The sequence below is a fragment of the Phyllostomus discolor genome, chromosome 10, assembly GCF_004126475.2.
Source record: "Phyllostomus discolor isolate MPI-MPIP mPhyDis1 chromosome 10, mPhyDis1.pri.v3, whole genome shotgun sequence".
Lineage (NCBI taxonomy): Eukaryota > Metazoa > Chordata > Mammalia > Chiroptera > Phyllostomidae > Phyllostomus > Phyllostomus discolor.
In genome coordinates, this window is record NC_040912.2 from 76,344,649 (window position 1) to 76,368,050 (window position 23,402).

The window sequence follows — 23,402 nt, forward strand, 5'->3', positions numbered from 1 at the left end:
ACACATGGGGGGCGGGGGTCTTCCTCGTGACTGGGTGAATGCCATCTTGGCTCTGGCTTAGAAATCCCTTCTTTGACTAGAATCACAAATAAATTTTAGGCTTTGCAGCCAATCTGAAAACTAAAATTTTGACTTTTTTTACTGCTTCACTGAAATTTTCTCAGTCTCTGCTTCTTTTACATCAGCTCAGAAGGCAAGGAGGAAAACAGTTCTCCAGCAATGAGAATTTTAACAAAAATTTTATTAATACATACTGGCATGTTCTTGGGATGTAAGAGTCCTTAAAGAACTACCCTACACTAAAGACACTAAAAGTGCTCAAGCCCTAGCTGGTGTGGCTCAGTTGATTGAAGCGTCATCCTGTAACTGAAAGGTTGCAGGTTCAATTCCCGGTCAGGACACATACCTAGGCTGCACATTCGATCCCAGTCCAGGTGCATGGGGGGGCAACCAACTGGTGTTCCTCTCTTTCCCATTCTCTCTCTCTAAAAGCAATAACAAAATGTCCTTGGGTAAGGAGTAAAAAAAAATTCTTAAAAGTGCTCAAGTCCTGGGTCCTCCGTCTATTCTCACAACTCATGCTCCTTTCACAGAGCCGGGCTGGCTGTGCCTCCCCGGGCCCTTGGGTGGAAACAGGTCCCCGCAGTCAGATGCCGATGGTGATGGTGACACTCACTGCCTCTGACAGGGCAGGCGCTCCCACGCACTAAACCAGAACGGAGGAAAACAGCATCAGCTGGTCAGAGGGAATTCAGACTTTATTTGTCAGAGTCACTCGTTCCACTTCCCTCCAGGAAGGGCTGGGGGAGCTTCAGGATGAGCACGACGATTCCCACTGCCGGAATATCCGGAACACTTTCCTTGATTTCTCAGAGAGACTCTATAGGTAGAAAAGCTCATCATTAGAGATTAAATTCTGTCATAGAGATGAAGGATACATAGTAGCTTTAAGGTGCAGTCTGTAAATTTCTCCCACAGTGATGTAGGTATGACTAGGATTAAATAAAATGAGTCAACTCCACACAGTGCACGCATAAAATACTCCTAAAGCCAGACTAGAAATCAAGAAGCTTGTGTTCTCCTGCTAAGCCTCTTGCCAACACACTCTCAGCCTCTAAAATATGGCTCATGTCCTCCCTCCAAGTATTTGCCCTAATCTTTGCATGTGAGGATGACACTTCTGACCCGCCACAGCAGAGCACACATTTTGTACTGGCTTCTCATCCGTGATGCTGAATTGGCCCTAGTTCATTATTTCTCGTGAAGTAGGGTTCACATTTATGTGATGCCTAGCTGGGGTTAATAGTATAATCCAAGGCCATGGAATAAAACAAAATTAAATGACCCTTAAGAGCTCAAACTATGACCTTGGTCTTCTCAGCTTCATGTTTTAGCCAGCAGAGCTAATAATAGGAAGACTCTCACTGCCATTTGATCATGCCTATGAAGTAACCTGATATTCTGAGAAACGGTGTTACAGGGAGACTAAACAATTCACTGAAACATGAAAAAGTCCTCGGTGATTTGGAACACTTGGTTTGCTGCCTTTGAGAGTCAGAAAGAGCATGCAGGGCCTCAGTGAGAGCACACACAGTCTCTCGCAAGGTAATCCGCAAAGTGACCTCCGGTTTCTGATGTGACATTCTCATTGCTTTTTTATCCTCCGAGGATGAGTGTCTCAATAAAATACAGTCCCCGGAGGGAGAATTCTGAGCTCTTACCAGAGACCAAGGGGAATTTAGTTAATAAAGTGACAAAGCTGAAACAAAGTTGTTTCTCAAAGTTGAGAAACTGTAAACTTTTTTCTAACATGACTTGCCGCAGCCTCGTTAAGCTCTGTATTTCCCAGGCCGAGCAGCGGCCGCGGGAGGGTTCAGGAGAAGCTGCCAGAAAGGATTTCAACAGTCCTGGGACCCAAGGCCAAATGTGAGGCCAATTTTTCCACTCAAAAAAAAAAAAAAAAAAAAAGGGTCCTGTGGGATTTCTTGTTGGTATGACATCAAGAGAGAGAAGTTAATAAAAACTGTCAGTACACTATTTCATGAGGCTACAGGCAGAGAGAATTTATGTGCAGAGACAGTTAATCTCTCCAATCTGAGAGGTAAGTCAAACATTTGTCTTTGGATAGCTTTATGTATTTTCAAATTTTTAAATTGGAAAAATGCAGATTTTTTTTCCTGCAAAAAACTTGGAAAACCCTCATTTGTATATTTATTAAGGGCACAAATGTACATTCTTGGGCTTTCAGCATCACTTGAGTTCCTTCCAATGGAGTCCCGTGACCCTGTAAACATCTGCTGTTGAGAACGATTTCACTTTGTCTTTGGAGGGAACAGAGGTCAGAAATTATAATATTTATCTCAGGCAGGCTACAAAGCAACTTAGGGAATGAGCTAGCAAAGGAAAGAGAACCCCATTTTTATGGTTCCTTAATGCCCACCTCCTATGCCTTCCAGCCTTTAGGCAGAGCAAACATGACTTGTTTTCTCAGCTGTCACGATGGACTGGCACTTCCCCACATCTGTGACCAGTGGCAGTCATGACTGCGGCGCCAAGTCCGGGGCCGTGGCACAGAGCAAAGCGACCCGCCGCCGTGAGGAGGGAAACCGCAGCCCCGTGTCGGAGCACAGTGCCCCAGACGGCTACATTAACTGGCCAGGCTCCGAAGGCAAGTGACAGCAACTGATGGGAAAAACAGCTGTTCTGCAACCTGAGGCGGGAGCAGCTGCCTATTCATCTAATTCTATTTTTCTCCTCCTTCTCTCCTTGAGACATTTTAATTGACAAAGAATTTCTCAGAACCTGACAGAATGCCATATGCTAAACTGCAGAAAGATCGAACCAGTTCCACACCTGTTCCCTGGGACGAAGCAGACTGAGCCTAACTTGATTTGTGGCAGCTGAGGGCAGGCAGCCGCTAATTATAGGACTGGGCTCTGCCCCTCACCCCCAAAGGGCAGGTGCCCCACACCGTCAGGACAAACAGTTCATCTCACCACGGAGTCCGTTTCAGCTGGCTGGCTAGACTGCTTGTGGGCCAGGAGGACGTCCAGCACTGCCTTCCAGCCGGGTTCTGCCGGGCTGCTGGCATCTGCCTCCGTTCCACCATTCTCCCTGGTCTCCTTGCCAAGCGTGATGTTCACCCAAGGGCACCAGTCTCGATGCTGAGAAGTGGGGTCAAAGAAGCTCCGGGGAGACGTGTCCTGAGGGAGGAGAAGAGAAACAGTGTTAACCAAGGGCAGATCTATGTAAAGTCAGAGGCACTGCTGTTAGTGGGCAGGTCTGTCCCCGTCTCTCTGCTGTCCTATGCCTGACACACTTACTGCCTCTCCAGAATCCATCCCAAAGAAACAAAGGCAAACATGTACACTTTTGTCCTCTTTGGGCCACCCCTCTGTCCCATCTTTAAACTTAGTCACAGGGTCTACTCATAGCCGCAGGGCCAGGGAGGGCTCGTGCCTGCCTCTCTGTGCTGCGTGCCGAGGGTGGGCGTGCTCCTGGGGCTCACCGACCTCCGCACGCACAGGGGCACTCACCGAGCTGCTGGAAGAGCAGAGGCGAGCTCGTTTGGCTCTCCGGACAGGACTGGATGGCACTTCCAGGCCAGAGCTGTCTCCTGTTCCCATGCTCCGGGTCACCGGGCGGGTCCTGGTGGTGGGGCTGGCGGCCTCGGGCTCAGTGCGGTCAACAGGACTGGAAGAGTCCCAGCTCCGAGTTCGGGAGAAGATGGGGCCTGGGCTGCGCTCGGCCTGAGGGACGGGAGATGATAACGGAAGTCTACCAATGCTATGCATGACTGCGGTCAGGAGAGGTATTTCTAGAAGCATGTAAAAGTTACTGTTTTATAGTTTAAAACGTAAGAATTTAGTTGCTGAACTGTGTGTATAACCGAATTCTTCAAAGAACATTAGATTGCTACACAAATTTAGCAGTTCCAATGCAACCGCTGAATAAAACCAATATGGTTAGAAGTGACTCCTAACTTAATTCCCAACTGTTCCACTAACACCACCTCTGGCAAGATTTCTGTTTATAAAAAGTCCAACACACTCAGTTGGTTGGAGCATCGACCCATATACCGTACACAGTACTTTCCAAAAGGTTGTGGGTTTGATTCCCGGTCAGGGCACATACCCAGGCTGCGGGCTCAACTCCTGTTGGGGTGTGTATGGAAGGCAACTGACTAACGCTTCTCTCTCACATCAACGTTTCTCTGCCCGCCCTCACCTACCTCTCTCTCTAAAATCAGCAAACATATCCTCAGGTGAAGAATAAAATAGATAAGTAAAGTAAATAAAACCAAAAGCCCACTCCAAGCAAGCCATTAAGTCTATACCTGCTCCGAGCCCGGGGAGAACGTGGTGTCCTGGCTCCGAGTCATCATCCTCCGAGGGGACTCGGGCACTAGCAGCAGGCGCTCCGGGCGCCCCTCAGGGCCTGGGACGGGGGAACTGGTAAGGACAAAGGACGAGTCCAGGTCGTTTGCGGACGACTCGATCTGCTGGAAGCCCCAGAGCCCCACCTTCCTCATACAGTGCGAACACGTGATCAGGGAGAGCTGCGTGGGTTCCAGGGAAGAGCTAGGTGGGAAAAGAGAACAAAGTGAGTTTTCACAAAGGATCACATTTCCAAGGGCTAAGTGTAACAATTTGTGAGTATGCTTTTTCTCCCTTAAATTTTGCAGCTTTGTGAGTATGCCTTTTTCCCTAAACTTTGCAGATTTGTGAGCATGCTTTTTTCCCCTACATTTCGCAGACTTGTGAGTACGCTTTGTCTTGTCCAACCAACCTCTGGAACAGCCCGGGGACGGGGAAGCCACGTCCCCACGGGGTTCTGGTCCCCTGCTCTCAGGACCCCAACCTCATCTCTCTCATTTGTTTCCCTAGAAATATCTAGGGGTCTTGGTGTGCTCTTCTACGGCAAGACTATTTAAAAGTTACGTTTTATAAATTTCCCTGCCCTTCTTAAAATGTTTCTCCTTTAAATGAAAATTACTCCTCATCTATCGAAGAAAGCATAGTAAAGCACATCGAGATCAGCTCCGACAGTCTTCCGCCTCCGAGGGAGTCTGCACCACACGGAGCGGCCGGGACAGAAGCACCAACACGGGGTCTAGGAGACCCAGCTGATGTTTCCCTGGTAGTTTTCAATCCATTTAACTCATTTTTCTTCCTTTCTGGAAGTAGAAAGGAGGCACGCTGTTTATAGGAACACAAATTCCCAGCTGAGGCGTGACAATGAAAGAAACAAATTTCAGGTATGTTCGGAACTTACTGAGTTCTAATTCTGGTTTTGTTACTGATCTTACTGTCCCCTCATGTCCCATCCCTTCAATTTCTCTCTACCTCTGTTTTTCTGATTACCATTATTTAATTAATTGATTTTAGAGAGAGAGAGAAGAAAGGATGAGAAGGGAGAGAGGGGGAGGAAGAGAAAGAGAGAGAGGAACACCAATTTGTTGTTTCACTTTTTATGCATTCACTGGTTGGTTCTTGTATGTGCCCTGACTGGGGATTGAACCCATAACCTTAGCATATGGGGACAACGCTTTAACCAATTGAGCTGCCTCGCCAGAATGGTCTCTGTTTTTCTTACAGGAAACACCATGTGATCTCCAAATACTACTGGTGACTGACATGTAAATGGGTGTACAATGTTGTCCCAGCTCAGGTCCCCAGCCAAACCTGACTGACCTGCACGCCCAGCCGCACACAGAGAGAATACAGGCAGTGACATGGACTTGGATGTCAGAGCCTAATTTGGTGGCAGTTTTTCTCTCGTCAGCTCGGTGATCAAGTTCATCTTCAAGCAGGTTCAGGAGAAGACTAATCTTGTCTTCTGTAAAGCACTACAAGGGAACCAAGGTAAAAAGCTTCAAGTTCCCACCACCATGAAAAGAAAATCACATTTAATGATACAATCAGGGGTGTCCAACCTTTCGGCGTCTCTGAGCGCCACACACTGGAAGAGGAGGAGGAGTCGTCTTGGGCCACGTGTTTTAAATACACGGTGACACGCGATCACAAAGTAATTTCAGAAAGTTTTAAGTAAATTTATGATTGTGTGTTGGGCCGCACGTTGGATACCCCTGGACTGCAGATGATACAAGGCAAAAAATCATGACCGAAATGACAAACACGTGGAGGCAGTTCTCGTCATCAGAGAAGAAGTCCTACTAGGACAGGGCCACGGCCTCACTCAGCAGCTTTCCAGACGGCCCTGGGTCTGCTGATCGGGAAAGGTGGCGGCTGTCCTGGGAGGACCAAGTCTTTTCTTAGAACCAACCCGTTTTCAGCTTACCCACTGCAGGTTTTCTCTAAAGCCTACAAACCTCAAACCTGAATAATGAGAAAAGGTTACTGCTTGTATCTTGGCCTGACACTGAATTTACTTTTTGACAGAACAACAGAGCTTGCCACAGTCTTTACCACCTCCTGTGGTGCTTCCTCTGGGAAATGGTGCTCAAGAAATCACATGCAGTGACATTTCAGTATCTTCTGTTAGACAGTTTAAGTAACAAAGCAATATTAAATTGAATTCCTGCCACCTGAAGAACCACATCTCAAAATTTAAATGGAACCCGCCTACTTAAACCCCCACTAGTCACATTTCTGATGGAAACTGAAAATGCTCAGTCGAGTGACCAGCAAATGGTTCTCTTCACAGCAACCTGCACCCTCCCGTCATTAAAAGAAATGCGTCATGTATAAATGCTGGTGACATCTGGAGGCCACTGCAGGCTAGCCAAGAAAACTCACCATGGTCTTCAAGTCCTCTGGCCTCAGGCAAGGAAGCTGCAGGTCCAGGTGACACAGGCTCTGAAAGCGATCCAGGAACTCGCTAAGGACGACGGCGGGCTCGTTCAAGGGCAACATCCTGAATCGATCTGTGGGGAAGTCAGCTGAAGGGTTATGTGGGTACAAACTCTAACCAAACAAGTGTAAAACAATGGGGATATGTAAACTTGATAAGATATTTGATGATATTAACAAATACTGATTTTGGGGGATGGGGCTGTGATGATACTTTTGTGACTGTCTTTAAAAAGTAGAGTCTCAGGAGAAGTTTCTCAGAAGCAGTCAGGCCTAAACTGAGTGTGAAACACCAATAACAGTGTTAAAGCAAAGGTCCAAGAATGGCACGTGTGAGGAATTTTAAGTAGTTCCACAGGGTTGGAACACGGTATGCCTGTGGGGAGAGTAGCAGGAAATACAGTTAGTGCAGAGTGGCCAGACCATGACTTTATTATGTGGTAAGAAAGCACTGATTTTTTTAAAGGAGAAAGTGACAGTATAGATATCATGCATTAGTCTGGAGAGGAGATTATAAGGGGTCTCTGGATGCAAAAAAATAAACTTAGCAGACATTAAAGTGATTTAAAGTAATAGTTTCTGGCCCTGGCCAGGTAGCTCAGTTGGTTGAAGGATTGTCCTGATACACCAAGGTTACAGGTTCCCCCGTCAGGACACAAACAAGAATCAACCAGTAAATGCATAAATAAGTGGAACAACAAACTGATGTTTCTGACCCTGGCCAGTGGCTCAGCTGGTGAGAGCATTCTCCCATACACCAAAAGGTTGCAGGTTTAATTCCCTGTTGGGTGTGTTTAGGTGGCAACTGATCCATGTTTCTCCCCCACCCCCCACTAAAATCAATAAACATGTCCTCAAGTGAAGATAAAAAAAAAAAAAAAAACACAACTAACTAAAATCAATGGGAAAGATGTGGACTTTAGAAAACCAAGTGAGGTTTAGAAATGAAAAGGAAACTTGTTCTAAAGACCAGGGGCTCCGGTCTGACAAACACGGCAAACACGCGAGGAGAAACCCGGTCCCGACATCTCCCCCTCTAATGCTGGGTGTGGTCCGATCGCTACACCTAGGGCAGTACCGACAAAAACTCACAAAGGCGAAAGAGAAGAAATCAAACCCATCATGCAAATGTTTTAACATAAATTTAATTATATGCTTTCTAATTAATGTACATGAATATGTCTATTTTTGTGTTTAAAACGTTCAAAACAATCAGTCGTAGGAAATTAGTAATTGTGATTTTACAATTTTAAAGGAATTTAATTTTGTTTGTAATTATTGATAAAAGTTGGAAGAATATACCTTCAAAATTCTATTTATTAGATGTGCTTAATAAATTTAAGCATTACAGTATAATACGTGTGGGTATTCCTTTCTCCACACAAAAGTCTCTGGAATGGTAAAGAACCAAACCCAGGGCTGGTATAACTGGAAGGTCGTATGTGAGGTCTACTTAGGGTGGAGCACGGATAGGACCAGGTGGAGGTGGCAGGGAGAGGTGCTGAAGGCAGCTTCTGGGAGTCTGGGTAGGACAACTGGAGAGGGGAGGTGAGTATCGTCTACTGAGATGGAGAAAATATAAGAGATGCCAAGTACCAAGTGTCAGATGAATAATTCAGTTTTATGTTGAGTTCTAGGTACCTACAAAACATTAAGTAGAAATATTTAAGCCCTGGCTGGCATAGCTCAGTGGATTGAGCGCGGGCTGCGAACCAAAGTGTCGCAGGTTCGATTCCCAGTCAGGGCACGTGCCTGGCTTGCAGGCCACGGACCCCAGCAACCATACATTGATGTTTCTCTTTCTTTCTCCCTTCCTTCCCTCTCTAAAAATAAATAAATAAAAAATCTTTAAAAAAAAAGAAAAGAAATATTTAGAAGGTATAGGTCTAAATATAGGTCCCGCTCAAAAGAAGGGTCTGGGTAGGAGTCAGACTCCTGTAAGTGGGTGGTGGCTGAAGTCGAGAACAGGGTCAGGAGAGTGAGAGAAGGGAAGCACCAATGGAGCTCGGAGCTTGAGGCAGACGCCCCCAAACCCGGCCTGAGCGCACCGGCCCCAGGTGAATTACACCCTCACAGGACTGAGTCTCGTGTGGTACCTGAAGAAACAGCTAGGCTGACAGCGAAAACCCTTGTTATATGGTTATCTTTACTTTTTTTTTGGCGGGGGGCAGCAAGGAACTTGAAACTTTAATCATTGAAGACCCTTTCCCCAAATCACATTAATTGGGAAACTTAAGTACAATTTACCCAGTAACATTCTCTTTTCATGTACCCTATTTCATAATACTAAAATAATTCATGTTGTATAGATTTCCAGGGGGTTAAAATCCTTAGATATTTAATTAATACCAGTAACCATCTGTGCTCTTAACCCTACCGTAGACAAAATGAATGTTTAGAGATCAAAGCTGGCCAGGAGAAGCTGGCACTACCCACTTGGTTGGGTTCCGTGACCTCCTTCTTTACCCTTCCTTACGTTATGAAGCAGTCAGAACAGCTTGAGGGACTTCCCGCGTGTAGTGTATCACTGATCTACTAATTCCAGAGGAGTCTTCCAAGACTTAACTTAAAACCAAAAATTTGGATCCTGGAATTTCATTTTTTTTAATTTAAATTTCATTTTTTAATTACAGTTTATATTCAATATTATTTTGTATTAGTTTTAGGTGTATAACGTGGTGATTAGACAATCATATAGTACTTTACAAAGTGTTGTCACCTTCACTTTAAAAATGTTACTTCTGCCCTGGCTGGTGTGGCTCAGTGGACTGAGTGCCGGCCTGTGAACCAAAGGGTCGTTGGTTCGATCTCCAGTCAGGGCACATGCTTGGGTGGCAGGCTGGGTCCCCGGTTGGGGGCATGTGAGAAGCAGCCACACACTGATGCTTCTCTCCCTCTCTTCCTCCCTCCCTTTCTCTCTCTCTGAAAATAAGTAAAATATTAAAAAAAATAAATACCATTTAAAAAAAAGATTATTCTCTTGTTCTACAGTGTTTTGCACACACAGCAGGGGTCCCTGCTTTGACAGAGTGCATCCTGCCACGGCCCTGCCACAGGGAGAACAACAGGGTGCCTGCCCCCAGCTGCGGACCCAGACCTCTGAGGGACAGTCTTCCACTGCGATGATACCCTGACGGCAAAGCTATCATTGGAGTGTGCATTTTTACTGTCACAAACTGTAGATTTGCAATCACTCTTATTTGGGGTTCTGAGGGTCTTCTTTAGCAGCAGCCCTGTGTGTTATTAGTGCTGTCTGTGCACCAAGGGAAGCTAAGGTAGAACACGGGGCTGCTTGCTGTCTTAGGGAAAGCAGAGGGTTTGAAAGTAGATACAACCCTAGCTACGGGTCCTCGCTAGGTGGTTTTAAGACTTCTGATTCTCAGTGTCCTTACCTAAAAAACCTGAGTTGATGATGTGTACATCCCAGCACCCCTGCGAGGATTAAATGGGATAATACATGCATGGCGAAGCTTTTGGCATGTCAAATGCACTTAATTTTAAGCAGCAGTGTAATAAATGAATTAATGTAAGGCAGTTCTTCTTGAAAAGCATGAATATAAAGACAGACCAACAACTTCAAAGACTAGCTTTTCACAAAATAAACTGACAATATCACAAGTGCAATGACCAAGGAGAGGAAGTTAGTGGGAAATCGTGGAAACGAGTACCTGGAGAGGGGCTGTCTGGCCAGAAACAGAACTTCTCGTGGGCCGTGCACAAGGCTCTCTTCAGCTCCGCACATCGGTCCTTGTCTGAAACCCACACGGGTAACAACACTTAAAAAACACTGGACAGATTCAAAATCCAATGGCCAAACGCCTTAAGAGTACAGACTTGACTAAACATAGAAATAACTAAGAAAATTTAAAAATATATGAAAATATTAGCAACTGCATCATCTTAATATCTTCTACAAAATAAGTTCTACACCAAGATTCTAAGATCGATAACAAAGAAGGTACCATGTATCTTACAAGGCAGGGCATTCTAAAGTATGAGCCTGCACAAAAGTCCTATATCTCTTTGCCTAAGCATAAAATTTAGAACCACAGAGTAAACATACTACTGTTAGTTTCCCAGAATAAAGTCAAGTTCACTCTAAAGTAGTTTAGTTTTTTAATAAAGTTAATGACTGAAGTTTGTAGTTAGAGTGAAGACAACCACAAATTCACCTTGTTATATTTGAGGAAGGACCCAAAAAACTTGGAATTATCTTCTGGAGGGCGGGCCCCTTCTACTACAGGCTTCCCTTGCTAGATGAGTGTTCTAGCAACCCATCTGTATCAGAGGACCAGCTGGCGTTGTTGTGAGAGGTTGTGTTCGGCCTCACTGAATTTTGTTGTGAAGACTCTTTCAATGAGTTTGCCCATTTCATGATGGGTGGTTTAGGAGCACACCTGTCCACACCTGCAGAGTGTTCGGCAGTTTTTGACCCAAAACAGCAAGACCCCAGTGCCCTACCCTCTCTATTCATCTGATCTTGCCCCTGGTGACTTTCTGTTTCCCTGGATGAAAAAAGTCCTCAAAGGGAAACGTTTTTGCCGATGTGGAAGAGGTGAAACAAAAAATGGCAGAAGCACCAAAAGGCATCAAAATTGACTAGTTCAAAAACTGTTTTGAGCACTGGAAAAAACATCTCAACAGGGATATTGCACCAAATGGAGAGTATTTCAGAGGTGACCGAAGTTTAAACGTGTAAGAATGAATGCACAATTTTTTATAAATAAGTTCCTGGGTTTTTTTGGGTCCCCCCTTGCATAGTAATACACATTCTTTGATCAAATAAGTGACTGGTCTTTTCAGAAAAACTAGCAGAGTGTATTTTGAGTATGGAGAAAAATGCAAGCTGCACTTTATACTCACATCTGTCGAAATCGAACGCTGGCTGCAAACTGGCACAGAGAAAAGCCTGACAGCTGGAGCACTTGAGCATGTCGCACTCCACGGTGACCCAGCCGTACTTCGCACAGACAAGTGGAGACAGCTCGGGGGGCTTGCCTGCCCATTTCAAAGAGTGCCCACGTTAAGAAAAAGAACACTGCAAGTGTATTAAATCGACTAAGTCAGAAATTGAAGTTTTCACTCATTCTTTATGTAAATAGAAACATATTAAAATGAGGGGAAAAGCAGTAGGAAAGAGCGTTAAAACGATTTTTAAAGAACAGGTACATAACTTCACATAATGATGAAGGTCGTTTGAGTAATAAGTAGAGCGAAAAAGTTATTAACCTTTTCTCTAGGAAGCCCTATGTATTTTATATCTTTAAAATGTCTATTTTATTACTGATGTGAGGTAGCACACAGAAGCCATTCACAGGCACCTAATGTGACACACTGGGGATTCAGGAACACTGGCGGAAGCACCAGGACATGCCTGAGCAAGAGAGAGCGTGGTGAAAGTCAAACAAGTGGAAATATTTTCCGCCACCCACCTATGCGCCCCTGTTGTGCCACATCCATTTTCACCTCCCAAGGAGCAGTTAGTCAAATTAATCGTGCTCTTCCTTATTTCCCCTGCCCCAAATCCGACGGTCATTACCGGTGTATGTATGTAGTCTATGTGGTTTCAACAGGCTGGGAGCATCAACAGCACCTCCAAGTACGTGCTTGGGAAAATGTTCTCAAACATTCATTGACATTTAATATTCAGCACTTGGCTTTTTATATTTTACCTAAAGAATTCTGATTTTACACAATATAGGGAGGGAAAGGATAAAACATAGGAGAAGATGTAGGAAAGTTCTACATTTTTATAAGAAATGTGAGAATTTGTAAATATGCCAGTATCAGCAAAAGGAGGATTTGAGGCCAGAAAACAGAATTGAGATGTAAATGTTAAAAGAGCTGGGATTATCTAGAATAAAATAGAATCATTTAACTAGCTTAAGTTACATAAATAACTATCATTTATATATTTATAATTGCATATATTTATAGTGATCAATTTGTATCCAATGACAACAAATAGAATAAAAAGAAAATGGTTCTAAATACTATATTAAAATCACAAATTAGTCCAACAGACAACTAGAGCATCCAAATATATAATGACAGTAACGGATTATAACCCACTGACTAAAAAAAGGAAATTGTGAGACCATGCTGTTACTAATAAAGAAATTATAGAAAGACTGATGGGGATATTAGCATAATCTCGAAGCATCTCCCCACAAAACACTTTAATTACAAAGGAGGAAAGAGTGACTTTACCATGGAAACGACTGACAGACACTCCCTTATCAAGTACCAGAGTGATGATCATTGCCAGTAAAGGGAAAAATCAAAATCCTGTGCCACTCAACAGGATGCAATGAGAACACAACACCACTTCTGAAACACCCGTGCATCACCTGAATCTAATCACAAGGAAGTAGCAGGCACATGTGAACTGAAGTACACCCTGCAAAATAAGTGGCCTCACCCCCCTCGCCTCTTTGCCTGCTCCAACAAGATCAGATGTTTTGTGGTCAAAAGGTCCCTGGCAACTTGATGCAGGAAGACCTGACCACCGATGATTTCATTCTCCTAGACATATGGGACCAGGTCCTTGTCTGGGTTGGAAGGGATTCTCAAGAAGAGGCAAAGACAGAAGCCTTGACCTTTGCTAAACAATATATATAGAGACAAACCCAGCTAATTGCAATAGGCGGACCCCTGTCACTGTGGCTGAGCGAGGCTTCGAGCCTCCCTCTTTCGTGGGCTCGTCCTTGGCTGGGATGACAACTACTGGTCTGTGGACCCTTTGGACAGGGCCATTGCTGAACTGGCTGCCTGAGGAAGGTAGGTCTCATCCCTGTTACTGCTCAGTGCCTTTTAGAACTGTCCATCCCTCAAAGAGACCTTGTAGCAGGGCCACTCAGGTACGTGTGTGTGTTTTTTACAGTAGCCAAAATCAGGCCTGTGAAAATTCAGGGTCCTGTCGAAATTGCCTCAGGTATCTGTGCTTTTGGGAATTAAAGTCAAGAAAAGCTTTTTTGAAGTGTGAAAAATAAATAACTGGCCTGTAATCTTCAAAAATATCAACATCATGAAGTTCAAGGAAAAACTGGGATTCTCAACTGGATCCTTATGCTATAAAGAACATTACTGGACTTCCAGCAAGATGGAAGCATAGGTGGATGCACCGTACCTCCACGCACAACCAAGATTAGAACAACAATTTAGAGGCAGAATAACACCCAGAACTGACAGAGAATTTATCTGAATGGAAGTCGGAGAGCCAAGAAGTTGAAATAGATCCATTCATCCAAGCCAGTAGGAGGGGCAGAGACAAGCAGCCGGGGCCGGTTTCGGCACGGGTCGTGGCGCAGAGAGCAGTGGGCGCATAAGGCAATCGGGAGCACGTGAGGCATCTGGGGCATGCAGGATCGCAACGGGTCAACCGTGAGTATGCGAGCGGCAGCTGGCGGACTCAGTGAGGCAGCGATTGTGGACCAGGGCAGAGCGCGCAGCCCAGGATCCCAGGGAAGGGACTGTGGTCTCAGGAGAGCGGAGCTACCACCAATGTTCCCTCCCACCCCCGCATACAACGTCACAATCTAGCGACTGGGCTGCCCAGCCCTGGTGAACACCTAAGGCTCCGCCCCTCACTGTAACAGGAGCGACCAGACTAAAAAAAAAAAAAGAGAGAGAGAGAGAGAGAGAGAGAGAGAGAGAGAGAGACATGTCTCAAACAAACAAAAAAAAAAACAGATCAATGCCCCAGGGCTCATCCTTTTGAGTGACCAAGAGATAGCCAATCTATCAGATGCACAGTTCAAAACACTGGTGATCAGGAAGCTAACAGAAATGGTTGATTTTGGGTGCAGATTACATGAAAAAAAATGCAGGTTACCATAAAAGAGATGAAGGAAGATGCATGAAGAACCAAAAGTGAAGGGAAGGAAACTAGGTCTCAAAACAATAGAGTGGACCAGAAGGAAGAAAAAAAGAACCAAACAGCAAAGAATGAAGAAATAAGAATTCAAAAAAAACAAGGAGAAGCTTAGGAACCTCCAGCACATCTTGAAACATTCCAACATCCAAATTATAGGGGTACCAGAAGGGGAAGACGAAAAGCAACAGATTGAACATGTATCTGAACAAATAATAAAGGAGAACTTCCTCATTCTGGCAAAGGAAATAGATGTCCAGGAAATCCAGGAAGCTCAGAGAGTCCCAAAGAAGTTGGACCCAAGAAGAAACACACCAAGGCACATCATAATTACATTAGCCAAGGTAAAAATGAAGGAGAGAATCCTAGAAGCAGCAAGAGATAAAGGGACAGTAACCTACAAAGGAGTTCCCATCAGACTGTCAGCTGATTTCTCAAAAGAGACCTTACAGGCAAGAAGGGGCTGGAAAGAAGTATTCCAAGTCATGAAAGACAAGGACCTATATCCCAGAATACTTTATCCAGCAAAGCTTTCATTTAGAATGGAAGGGCAGATAAAGTGCTTCCCAGATAAGGTCAAGTTAAAGGAGTTCATCATCACCAAGCCCTTATTTTATGAAATGTTAAAGGGGCTTATCTAATAAAAGAAGATAAAGAAAAAACCTGTACAGTAAAAGGACAACAAACTCACAATTATTAACAACCACACTTAAAACAAAAAGAAACTAAGCAAACAACTAGAACAGGAACAGAACCACAGAAATGGAGATCACATGGAGGGTTAGCAACAGGGGAGTGGGAGGAGGAGAGAGGGGGAAAAGGTACAGAGAATAAGTAGCATAGATTGTAGGTTGAAAATAGATAGGGGGAGGGTAAGAATAGTATAGGAAATGTAGAAGCTAAAGAACTTATGTATGACACATGGACATGACTAAAGGGGGGGATATGGGTGGGAGAGGGTGTACAGGGTGGAGGGGAGTGAAGGGGGGAAAATGGGACAACTGTAATAGCATAATCAATAAAATATATTAAAAAAATAAGTAAGCTCTTCTACAAAAAAAAAAAAAAAAAAAAGAACATTACTGAGTCCTAGCCGGGTAGCTCAGTTAGTTAGAACATCATCCTGATACACCAAGGTTGCAGGTTCATTCTCCCATCAGGGCACATACAAGAAGCAACCAATGAATGCATAAATAAGTAGAACAACAAATCGATGTCTCTCTCTCTCTTACTCTAAAATTAATCAATTAAAATTTTTAAAAAAGATTATTGGGACAATAGATGAAATAATTGGGGTCAGAGGGTTAGATGGTAGTAATTTATTATGTGAATTTCTTTTTTTTAAATTAAAGATTTTGTTTATTTTTAGAGAGAAGGAAAGAAAGGGAGAAGGAAACATCAATAGTGGTTGCCTCTCATGCACCCCCACTGAGGACCTGGCCCTCAACCCAGGCATGTGCCCTGACTAAGAATCGTACCAGAGACTCCCTGGTTCACAGGCTGCCACTCAATCCACTGAGCCACACCAGCCAGGGCTATTATGTGAATTTCTTGATTTTGATGATTGCATTGTGATTACCAAGGAGAATATCCTTGTTTGCGGGAAATATCTGGGGACTTTGGCAACTTAACTTTCAAGTAGCCCAGGAAGAAAGTTCCTTTTAACTTGTGCAACTTTTCTGTAAGTCTATAACTATTTAAAATTTTTTAAAAACCACTCTAAGTGAGTAGAACATAGCAAAAGTGATGGGACGTCACTTCTGAGATTAGGTTACAAAGAGTCTAGCTTCTGTCTTGCTCTCAGCTTCCATGCTATGGGCTGTCCATGGAAAGGCCCATGTGGAAGGAACATAGGGAAGTCTCCAGGCAACAGCCAGAACACAGCTGAAGCCCTCAATCCGACAGTCACTAGGAAACGAATCCTGTCAACGACCATGTTAGATCCCAAGTGGATCCTTTCCCAGAAGAGCCCTAAGATGACTACAGCCCCAGCCTATACTTCAGAGCAGTCTGTGAGAAACCCTGAGTCAGAGGGCTCAGCTAAGCTGTGGCTGGATTTCTGATCCTCAAAGACTGTGAGATAATGACAGTTTCTTGTTTGAAGCCACAGAATTTTAAGGTAATTTGTTTTGCAACAATAGATCTAACATACAGAAATCTAGACAGAGAGAAAAAGCACAGTAGTCTAAAAAAAAAATTAGGTTTGGTTGCCAAGAGCCTTACATTATATTCCTGCCTCTGCCACATGCTAGCAGGCTGACCTTTGTCAAGTCACATTGCCTGTGTGAACTGCTTCCTCTTGGGTAAAATGAGTATAATAATAGTGATACCTGTTTTCACAGGTTTAAGGTGAAGATCAAATGTGATAATATATGTGAAAACATGTTATGTACAAATGTTAGTTATTGTTCCTTCTCCTCTCAGGCTCTTAGTTTTTTCTTCTGTAAAAGGAGGTTAGATCATCTAAATGTTCCCTTGAGGACAGCATTTTTTTTTTAACCTTCACCCAAGGATATGTTTATTGATTTCAGAGAGGGGAGGTGAGGGGGAGGAGAGAGAGAGAAACACTGATGTGAGAGAGAAACATTGACTGGCTGTCTTCCATATGCACCCCAACTGGGGATTGAACCTGCAACCTTTCGTGTACAGGTCTATGCTCCAACCGACTGAACCACCCAGCCAGGGCTGAGAGATATATGGCTAATTTTTCTATAAAATTTCTTATCAAGTTTAATTCTTAAATTTAAGATGTCAGAGTAAGCCCTGGCTGGCGTAGCTCAGTGGATTGAGTGCGGGCTGGGAACCAAAGTGTCCCAGGTTCGATTCCCAGCCAGGGTACATGCCTGGGTTGCAGGCCATAACCCCCAGCAACCGCACATTGATGTTTCTCTCCCTCTCTCTCTCTCTCTCCCTCCCTTCCCTCTCTAAAAATAAATAAATAAAATCTTTAAAAAAAAAAAAAAAAAAAGATGTCAGAGTAAGTAGTATTATTCCCAAGGGCACAATTCCAGCAGTAGGCAGAAAGTACAACTCACATAAACCAAAAAAGGATATAGAAAATGTTTCCACTCTGCTAAAGAAGGCTTCTTTGCTTGTAGATTCCAGTGGAGGTTGTTCTGCTTCGGGTGATCCATTAACTGACTGGAATGTGGCAGAGGTCTCCTTCCTAAAATGAAGTGGCAGAACTGTCAGTAAGCCCAGGCATCACTTTGCTTAAGCATTTTGTTTCTAGCTTCTCTGCACTCCGTATCATCAATCACACCACACTGGATTTTAACCTTTCTAAAAATCATTTCAGTCATGTTGTTCCTCTGCTTAGCATTTTCAATGATTGCACAATACAGTCGGCCCTCTGTATCCACAGGTTCCACATGTGCAGATTCAACCAACTGCTGACAGAAAATATTTGGGGAAAAAAATTATGTTTTTGCGCACGTGAGCTACGTAGTTAGGCCTATGGTGGTTGTGTCCAAATGGAATAGTACTTTTTTTCCTTGCCATTATTTCCTAAACAACTCAGTGTAACAACTATTTACACTGTATTAAGTATTATAAGGGATCTAGAGATGAGTTAAAGTATATGGGAGGATGAGCATAGGTTATATGCAAACACTATGTCATTTTATATAAAGGACTTCGGCATCTGAGGATTTTGTTATCTGAATGTGGTCCTGGATGATGGTACTTACTAAATAGAACCCAAATTCTTTAGTCTTGGCATTCAAATCTCTTTACAGTTCAGCCATACCTAAGTTCAAGCAAATTCTACCTGCACAGTGCTCCACCAATCCTACACTGGCAATCTGTTCATCTGGCTCACTCACTGTTCCCTAATAATATTTTGTGTAACTTCAGTAAATACAAAATAAGACTCTGGACTTCTGTGCATCATACAATTTGAACCACCTTAGAAATTAAATTCTTATAAGAGCAGAAAAAACAATCTTGATACTCCTACCTGGATCAACCCTTGATATCCACTCCTCCCCAAAACACATGCATTTGAAAAGTCAAATGAAAGTAAAGGCCTTTAGGCAATTTCGTGAAAAAAATTCAGGGAGAAAAAAATCAGCAAAAAGCAATTCTCTTATTTTCAGTGAATGGTATTTCAACAGTGCCTGGGGAGGGGTATAGGGAGGAATTGCTGAAGACAAAAGTCATTTTAATAAAATTGGTCTTACTCAAAAGAAAGACATTTACTATAAGAATCCTCAGAAAGTCACAGGGAGCCTCAAGGAGGTGTGGTTCTTGGAAAAAACTCAGGATTCATAAACTTGGAAGGGGAAAAAATGACATTTATTTTATTAACCTATAACTGAAATTTAGCATTTCCTTCAATTATAAATAAAGATAATATATAAAACCATAGTAGCAGCAGCAATACCTATGAATTTGTAGCAAACGGAAATTACAGATATTCTGTCACCACATTATGGTTGCTGCATGTATTTTGAAATACAGTTTATGCTTATCACCAGAAAATTATGGTTCAGTAACAAACCTATGGCTAGATATTATTTAAATCTTTACTAATCAAGCATGTTACTGAATCATTCCTTTTCTACTTTCTTGATTAACTCCATTCCAGCGTAAATGGTTTCCTTTATAATCCTATGTACTTTACTTATACATAAAATATTATTCAGAAGGGGTTCAAAAGCTTTACCAGGCTGCCAAAGGTGTCTACAGCTAAAAAATAGGGCTAAGAAGCCCGATTACGAAATACCAGGTGCGCGCAGTTAGCGGTCTTTTTTCCTTCCCTCCAAAACCTGACTTATGGCAATATTCTGTCCCTTGATGCCGAGTCGTCTACATCCCGAAGAAATTAAAGCAGATTAAGCATAGCAACCCCAGTTTCTCTCAGATCCCGGGACCAAGCTAACCTCACTGCCCGAGTCGCCCACGCAGGGGATCCCCCAAGGCCTGACTCCTCCAAACCCGGTTCAATCAACCGGCAACAGACCATGGTGGACTCTCGAACTCACGTTTCAGTGCCTCCCTCTTCCAGGGCAATCCCCTCATCTATCAGCTGCCGGACTTTCTGGGGAGTCCCTTCTGGGGAGCGAACAACCGCACCCCAATTCTTTTCAACCCCCACGGCAAATGCTGGCCCCTCGCTGGGCGCCGCCATCTTGGTCCGTTGCCGAGTTGCTTCCCCGCGGGTTTGACGGCTGAGGAACTTCCGTTCTGGGGAGGTTAACATCCTCCCGCGCGTGCCCACGGGACCCGCACGCAGAATGTGACCGCGGGGCTCATCCCTACTTGGACCTGTTAGAACCATGCAAACCGCAGGAGGGCTCTGGTGTTTAGATTTGGATCATAATCGTTTCCTTTATGCAAGAGCATTTTGGGGCTGATGAAGGGAGTTTTAGAGAGCTGTCTCTCCAAATTAAGCAGGAAGGGGCCCAATTTAGTCTTCAAGTAATTAACTTAAATGGCCCTCTTAAATTATCTTTTTACATGTGAGGAATTAGCGATTGTCACTTGGGAGTAAATTATTTAGAATCCTTAGAAGCGATATTACGGGTGGGTGTAGAAGTCTGACATTTGGCATTGGTGAACACTCCCTCCTTTGTCCAACAAATACATTTATTTAATATGTCCTACTGACGCTGCCCTAGGGGCTGGGAGTGAACAAAGGAGACGTAGTTGTTAGTGGACTTAGACATCAAACATCTTTTCCAATAGTTTTGAAATTATATGCGTTCCAAAGAAGAGGGGTTTAAAAGGAGGACCCCACTTAATTTAGTTTGCAGAGTCTCCTGAGAGTATTAGGTGCTGGAACTAAAAATGCATGAGATTGTGGGAAAGAGATGTGTCCAGAATCGTACAACACCCCACATTGGAAAGAGTTTGTCTTATATAATCAACTGAAAAAGAAGACTGCCATGACTGACCAGTAGGCAGACAAAAGCTTCCTATGGGCTCCTAACTTCAATTATCTTCCCACTCACCAGGACCTTTAACCTGTTACCCTAACCACCTTTCCATTGCCCCAACTCTACTACCTTTCTTATTTCTTCTTTTCTTAGCCAGCTTAAGTTGATTGCCAAGCATTATCATTTCTTTGCAAAATTGAATATGGACTGAGAATTAGTTAATATTAAAGAATTATTACCATAAAAGTCCTAGAGGAGAACATAGGCAGGAAATTTTCAGATATTGCATGCAGCAAATTTCACTGATATGTCTCCTAGAGCAAGGGATGTAAAGGAAAGAATAAACAAATAGTACTACATCAAATTAAAAAAACTGCACAACTAAATAATACATCAGCAAAATGAAAAGGGAACCAACTGTATGGGAAAACATATTAGTCAATGTTACCTTGGACAAGGGTTTGATCTCCAAAATATATAAAGAACTCACATGACTCCACTCGGGGAAGACAAACAATCCAATTAAAAAATTGGCAAAAGACCTGAACAGACACTTCTTCAAGGACATACAGAGGGCCCAGGGACATATGAAAGGATGCTTACTTAGCATCTCTAGCCATCAGAGAGATGCAAATTAAAACCACAATAAGATACCACCTCACACTGGTCAGAATGGCCATCATAAACAAATCAACAAACAAGTGCTGGTGAGGATGTGGAGAAGTTTCCCATAATACACTGTTGGTGGGAACACAGACTGGTGCAGCCACTGTGGAAAATTGTATGGAATTTCCTAAGAAGACCAAAAAATGGAGCTGTCTTTTGACCTACTGATTCCACTGCTGGGATTATACCCTAAGAATCCTGAAACACCAATTCAAAATAACCTAAGCACCCCAATGTTCATAGTAGCATTATTTATAATAGCCAAGTGCTGGAAACAGCCTAAATGCCCATCAGTAAATGAATAGATCAAAAATTGTAGTACATTTACACAATGGAATACTATGCAGTGGAAAGAAAGAAGGGACTCCTACCCTTTGTGACAGCGTGGATGAAACTGGAGAGCATTATGTGAAGTGAATAAGACAGGAGATAAAAGATAAATACCATATGATTTCATCTATAAGTGGAAACTAATCAGCAAAACAAGCAAGCAAGCAAAATAGAACCAGAGACATGGAAATAAAGAACAATCTGACCGTGACCAGACGGGAGGGGGAAGGGAGATAACTGGGGAAAGATGGGGAAGGGTCAAGTGAAGGAACACATATAAAGGACCCATGGACAAGGACAATGGGGCAGGGGGAGAATTGAATGTGGGAGGGTGTGGGCAGGGCAGGGGAGAGCAAGGTGGGTGGGGGGAATGAGGACAACTGTAATTGAACAACAATAAAAAAATTTGATGAAATTATTGTTAGTTTTGTCATATGTGGTAATGATATTGTGATTATGGTTTTTTAAAGTCCTTACTTATAAGAGATATATCTTGAGGTATTTATGGGTGAAGCAATCTGGGAATTTTTTATTCTTATTTATTATATTACAGTTGTCCCAATCTTTCCCCCTTTGTCCTCTTTTTCCCACCCCAGCCCCCAGTCCCACAGTCAATCCCCACACCATTGTTCATGTCCGTGGGTTATTCATAGAAGGCTTTTAACTAATCCTTTCTCCTTCTTTCCACCATCCCACCTCCATCCTCCCTTTTGGCAGCTGTCAGTCTGTTCCATGCTTCCATGTCTCTGGTTCTGTTTTGCTCATTAGTTTATTTTGTTTATTAGATTCCTCTTATAAGTGCGATTATATGGTATTTGTCTTTCACCAACTGGCTTATTTCACTTAGCATAATAGTCTCCAGTACCATCTATGCTGTCTCGAAAGATAGGAATTCCTTCTTTCTTTCTTTCTGCTGCATAGTGTTCCACTGTGTAAATTTACCACAGCTCTTAATTCATTCATCTACTGATGGGCACTTAGGCTGTTTGCAATACCTGGCTATTGTAAATAGTGCTGCTACAAACATAAGGGTGCATAAGTTCTTTTGAATTGGTGTTTCAGGAGTCTTACGGTAAGGATTTTTAAAAATACATATTTTATTCATTTATTTTTAGAGGGGGGGGAGGGAGGAAGAAAGAGAGGGAGAGAAACCTCAATGTGAGAGAGAAACAGCGATCCTTAAGCCTTCCACACCTATACCTGGCCATCTTCCCTGCCTGCTGAGGACTTTGCTTCCTATCTCACTTAAAAAATTAGAGCAATCAGAAGAGAACTTCCACAAATTTCCACCACCAGGTCTGTCCACTAGCATGTAGAGTACTGAGAATTTCTTGTTTCCACATTCCCGTAGTAACAGCCAGAAATCATAACCAGTTTTACTTTCAATGGATCTATAACTTACCTGAGAGAATAAGCTTTTGCAAGCCGAATCAACGACAACCATTTGATTTTGAAAATCAGCCAATCACAGAGACACACTTCAGTAAACACACCTGAATGCCGACCGGTCGATTGTAGTTTCACCCGAGTTGTCGCTTCTGCAGTGATGTCAACACAGTTCGACATCTGAAAGTTCACCAGTGCCTGGATTACCCACTTTCTCAAAATCCAGTGTAAGATTAGCAGCCTGGTCTGCTCAAAGCCATGCCTGACCAGCACGGCTCTCACTGTCTCTAGTAAGCAATAAATTCAACACTGTCTTTTTATTTCATATTGAGTGGTTGTCTTATCTTCTGATTGTGTTACTGTAGATCCGTAGTTCTCAAGTGAGCACAATTTTGCCCCACAGGACATATTGGTATTTTCGGGAGACATTCTTGGTTGTTACATTCGTGGTGGTAG

The 23,402-nt window shown here is 43.3% G+C and overlaps 1 protein-coding gene across 2 annotated transcripts; it reads right to left on the reverse strand.

Moving 5' to 3' along the window:
- Positions 1–220: 220 nt before the first annotated feature.
- Positions 221–19,906, reverse strand: ZC3HC1 (zinc finger C3HC-type containing 1). 2 transcript variants are annotated; one of them, XM_028525623.1, is made up of 10 exons: positions 19,671–19,906; positions 17,740–17,851; positions 11,676–11,826; positions 10,481–10,564; positions 6,759–6,886; positions 5,694–5,848; positions 4,337–4,580; positions 3,537–3,749; positions 2,997–3,203; positions 221–880 (listed from the first exon to the last, which is right to left on the reverse strand). In XM_028525623.1, exons 1-10 carry the CDS (start codon positions 19,886–19,888, stop codon positions 812–814), a joined length of 1,581 nt encoding a protein of 526 aa, XP_028381424.1. In that variant the 5' UTR covers positions 19,889–19,906; the 3' UTR covers positions 221–811. The 2 variants fall into 2 exon arrangements, with proteins under 2 accessions (XP_028381424.1, XP_035866800.1); XM_036010907.1 differs by having other exon boundaries at positions 6,759–6,901; positions 19,671–19,843.
- Positions 19,907–23,402: the final 3,496 nt, after the last annotated feature.

Excerpts from the sequence above, each read along its gene's own strand:
- ZC3HC1 (XM_028525623.1), bottom strand. The coding sequence starts at position 19,888 with ATGTTAACCTCCCCAGAACGGAAGTTCCTCAGCCGTCAAACCCGCGGG. Across the intron at positions 17,852-19,670 it reads GAAGAGGGAGGCACTGAAAC|GAAGGAGACCTCTGCCACAT; the intron begins GTGAGTTCGAGA and ends ACTTCATTTTAG. Across the intron at positions 3,750-4,336 it reads TCTCCCCGGGCTCGGAGCAG|GCCGAGCGCAGCCCAGGCCC; the intron begins GTATAGACTTAA and ends CCCGTCCCTCAG.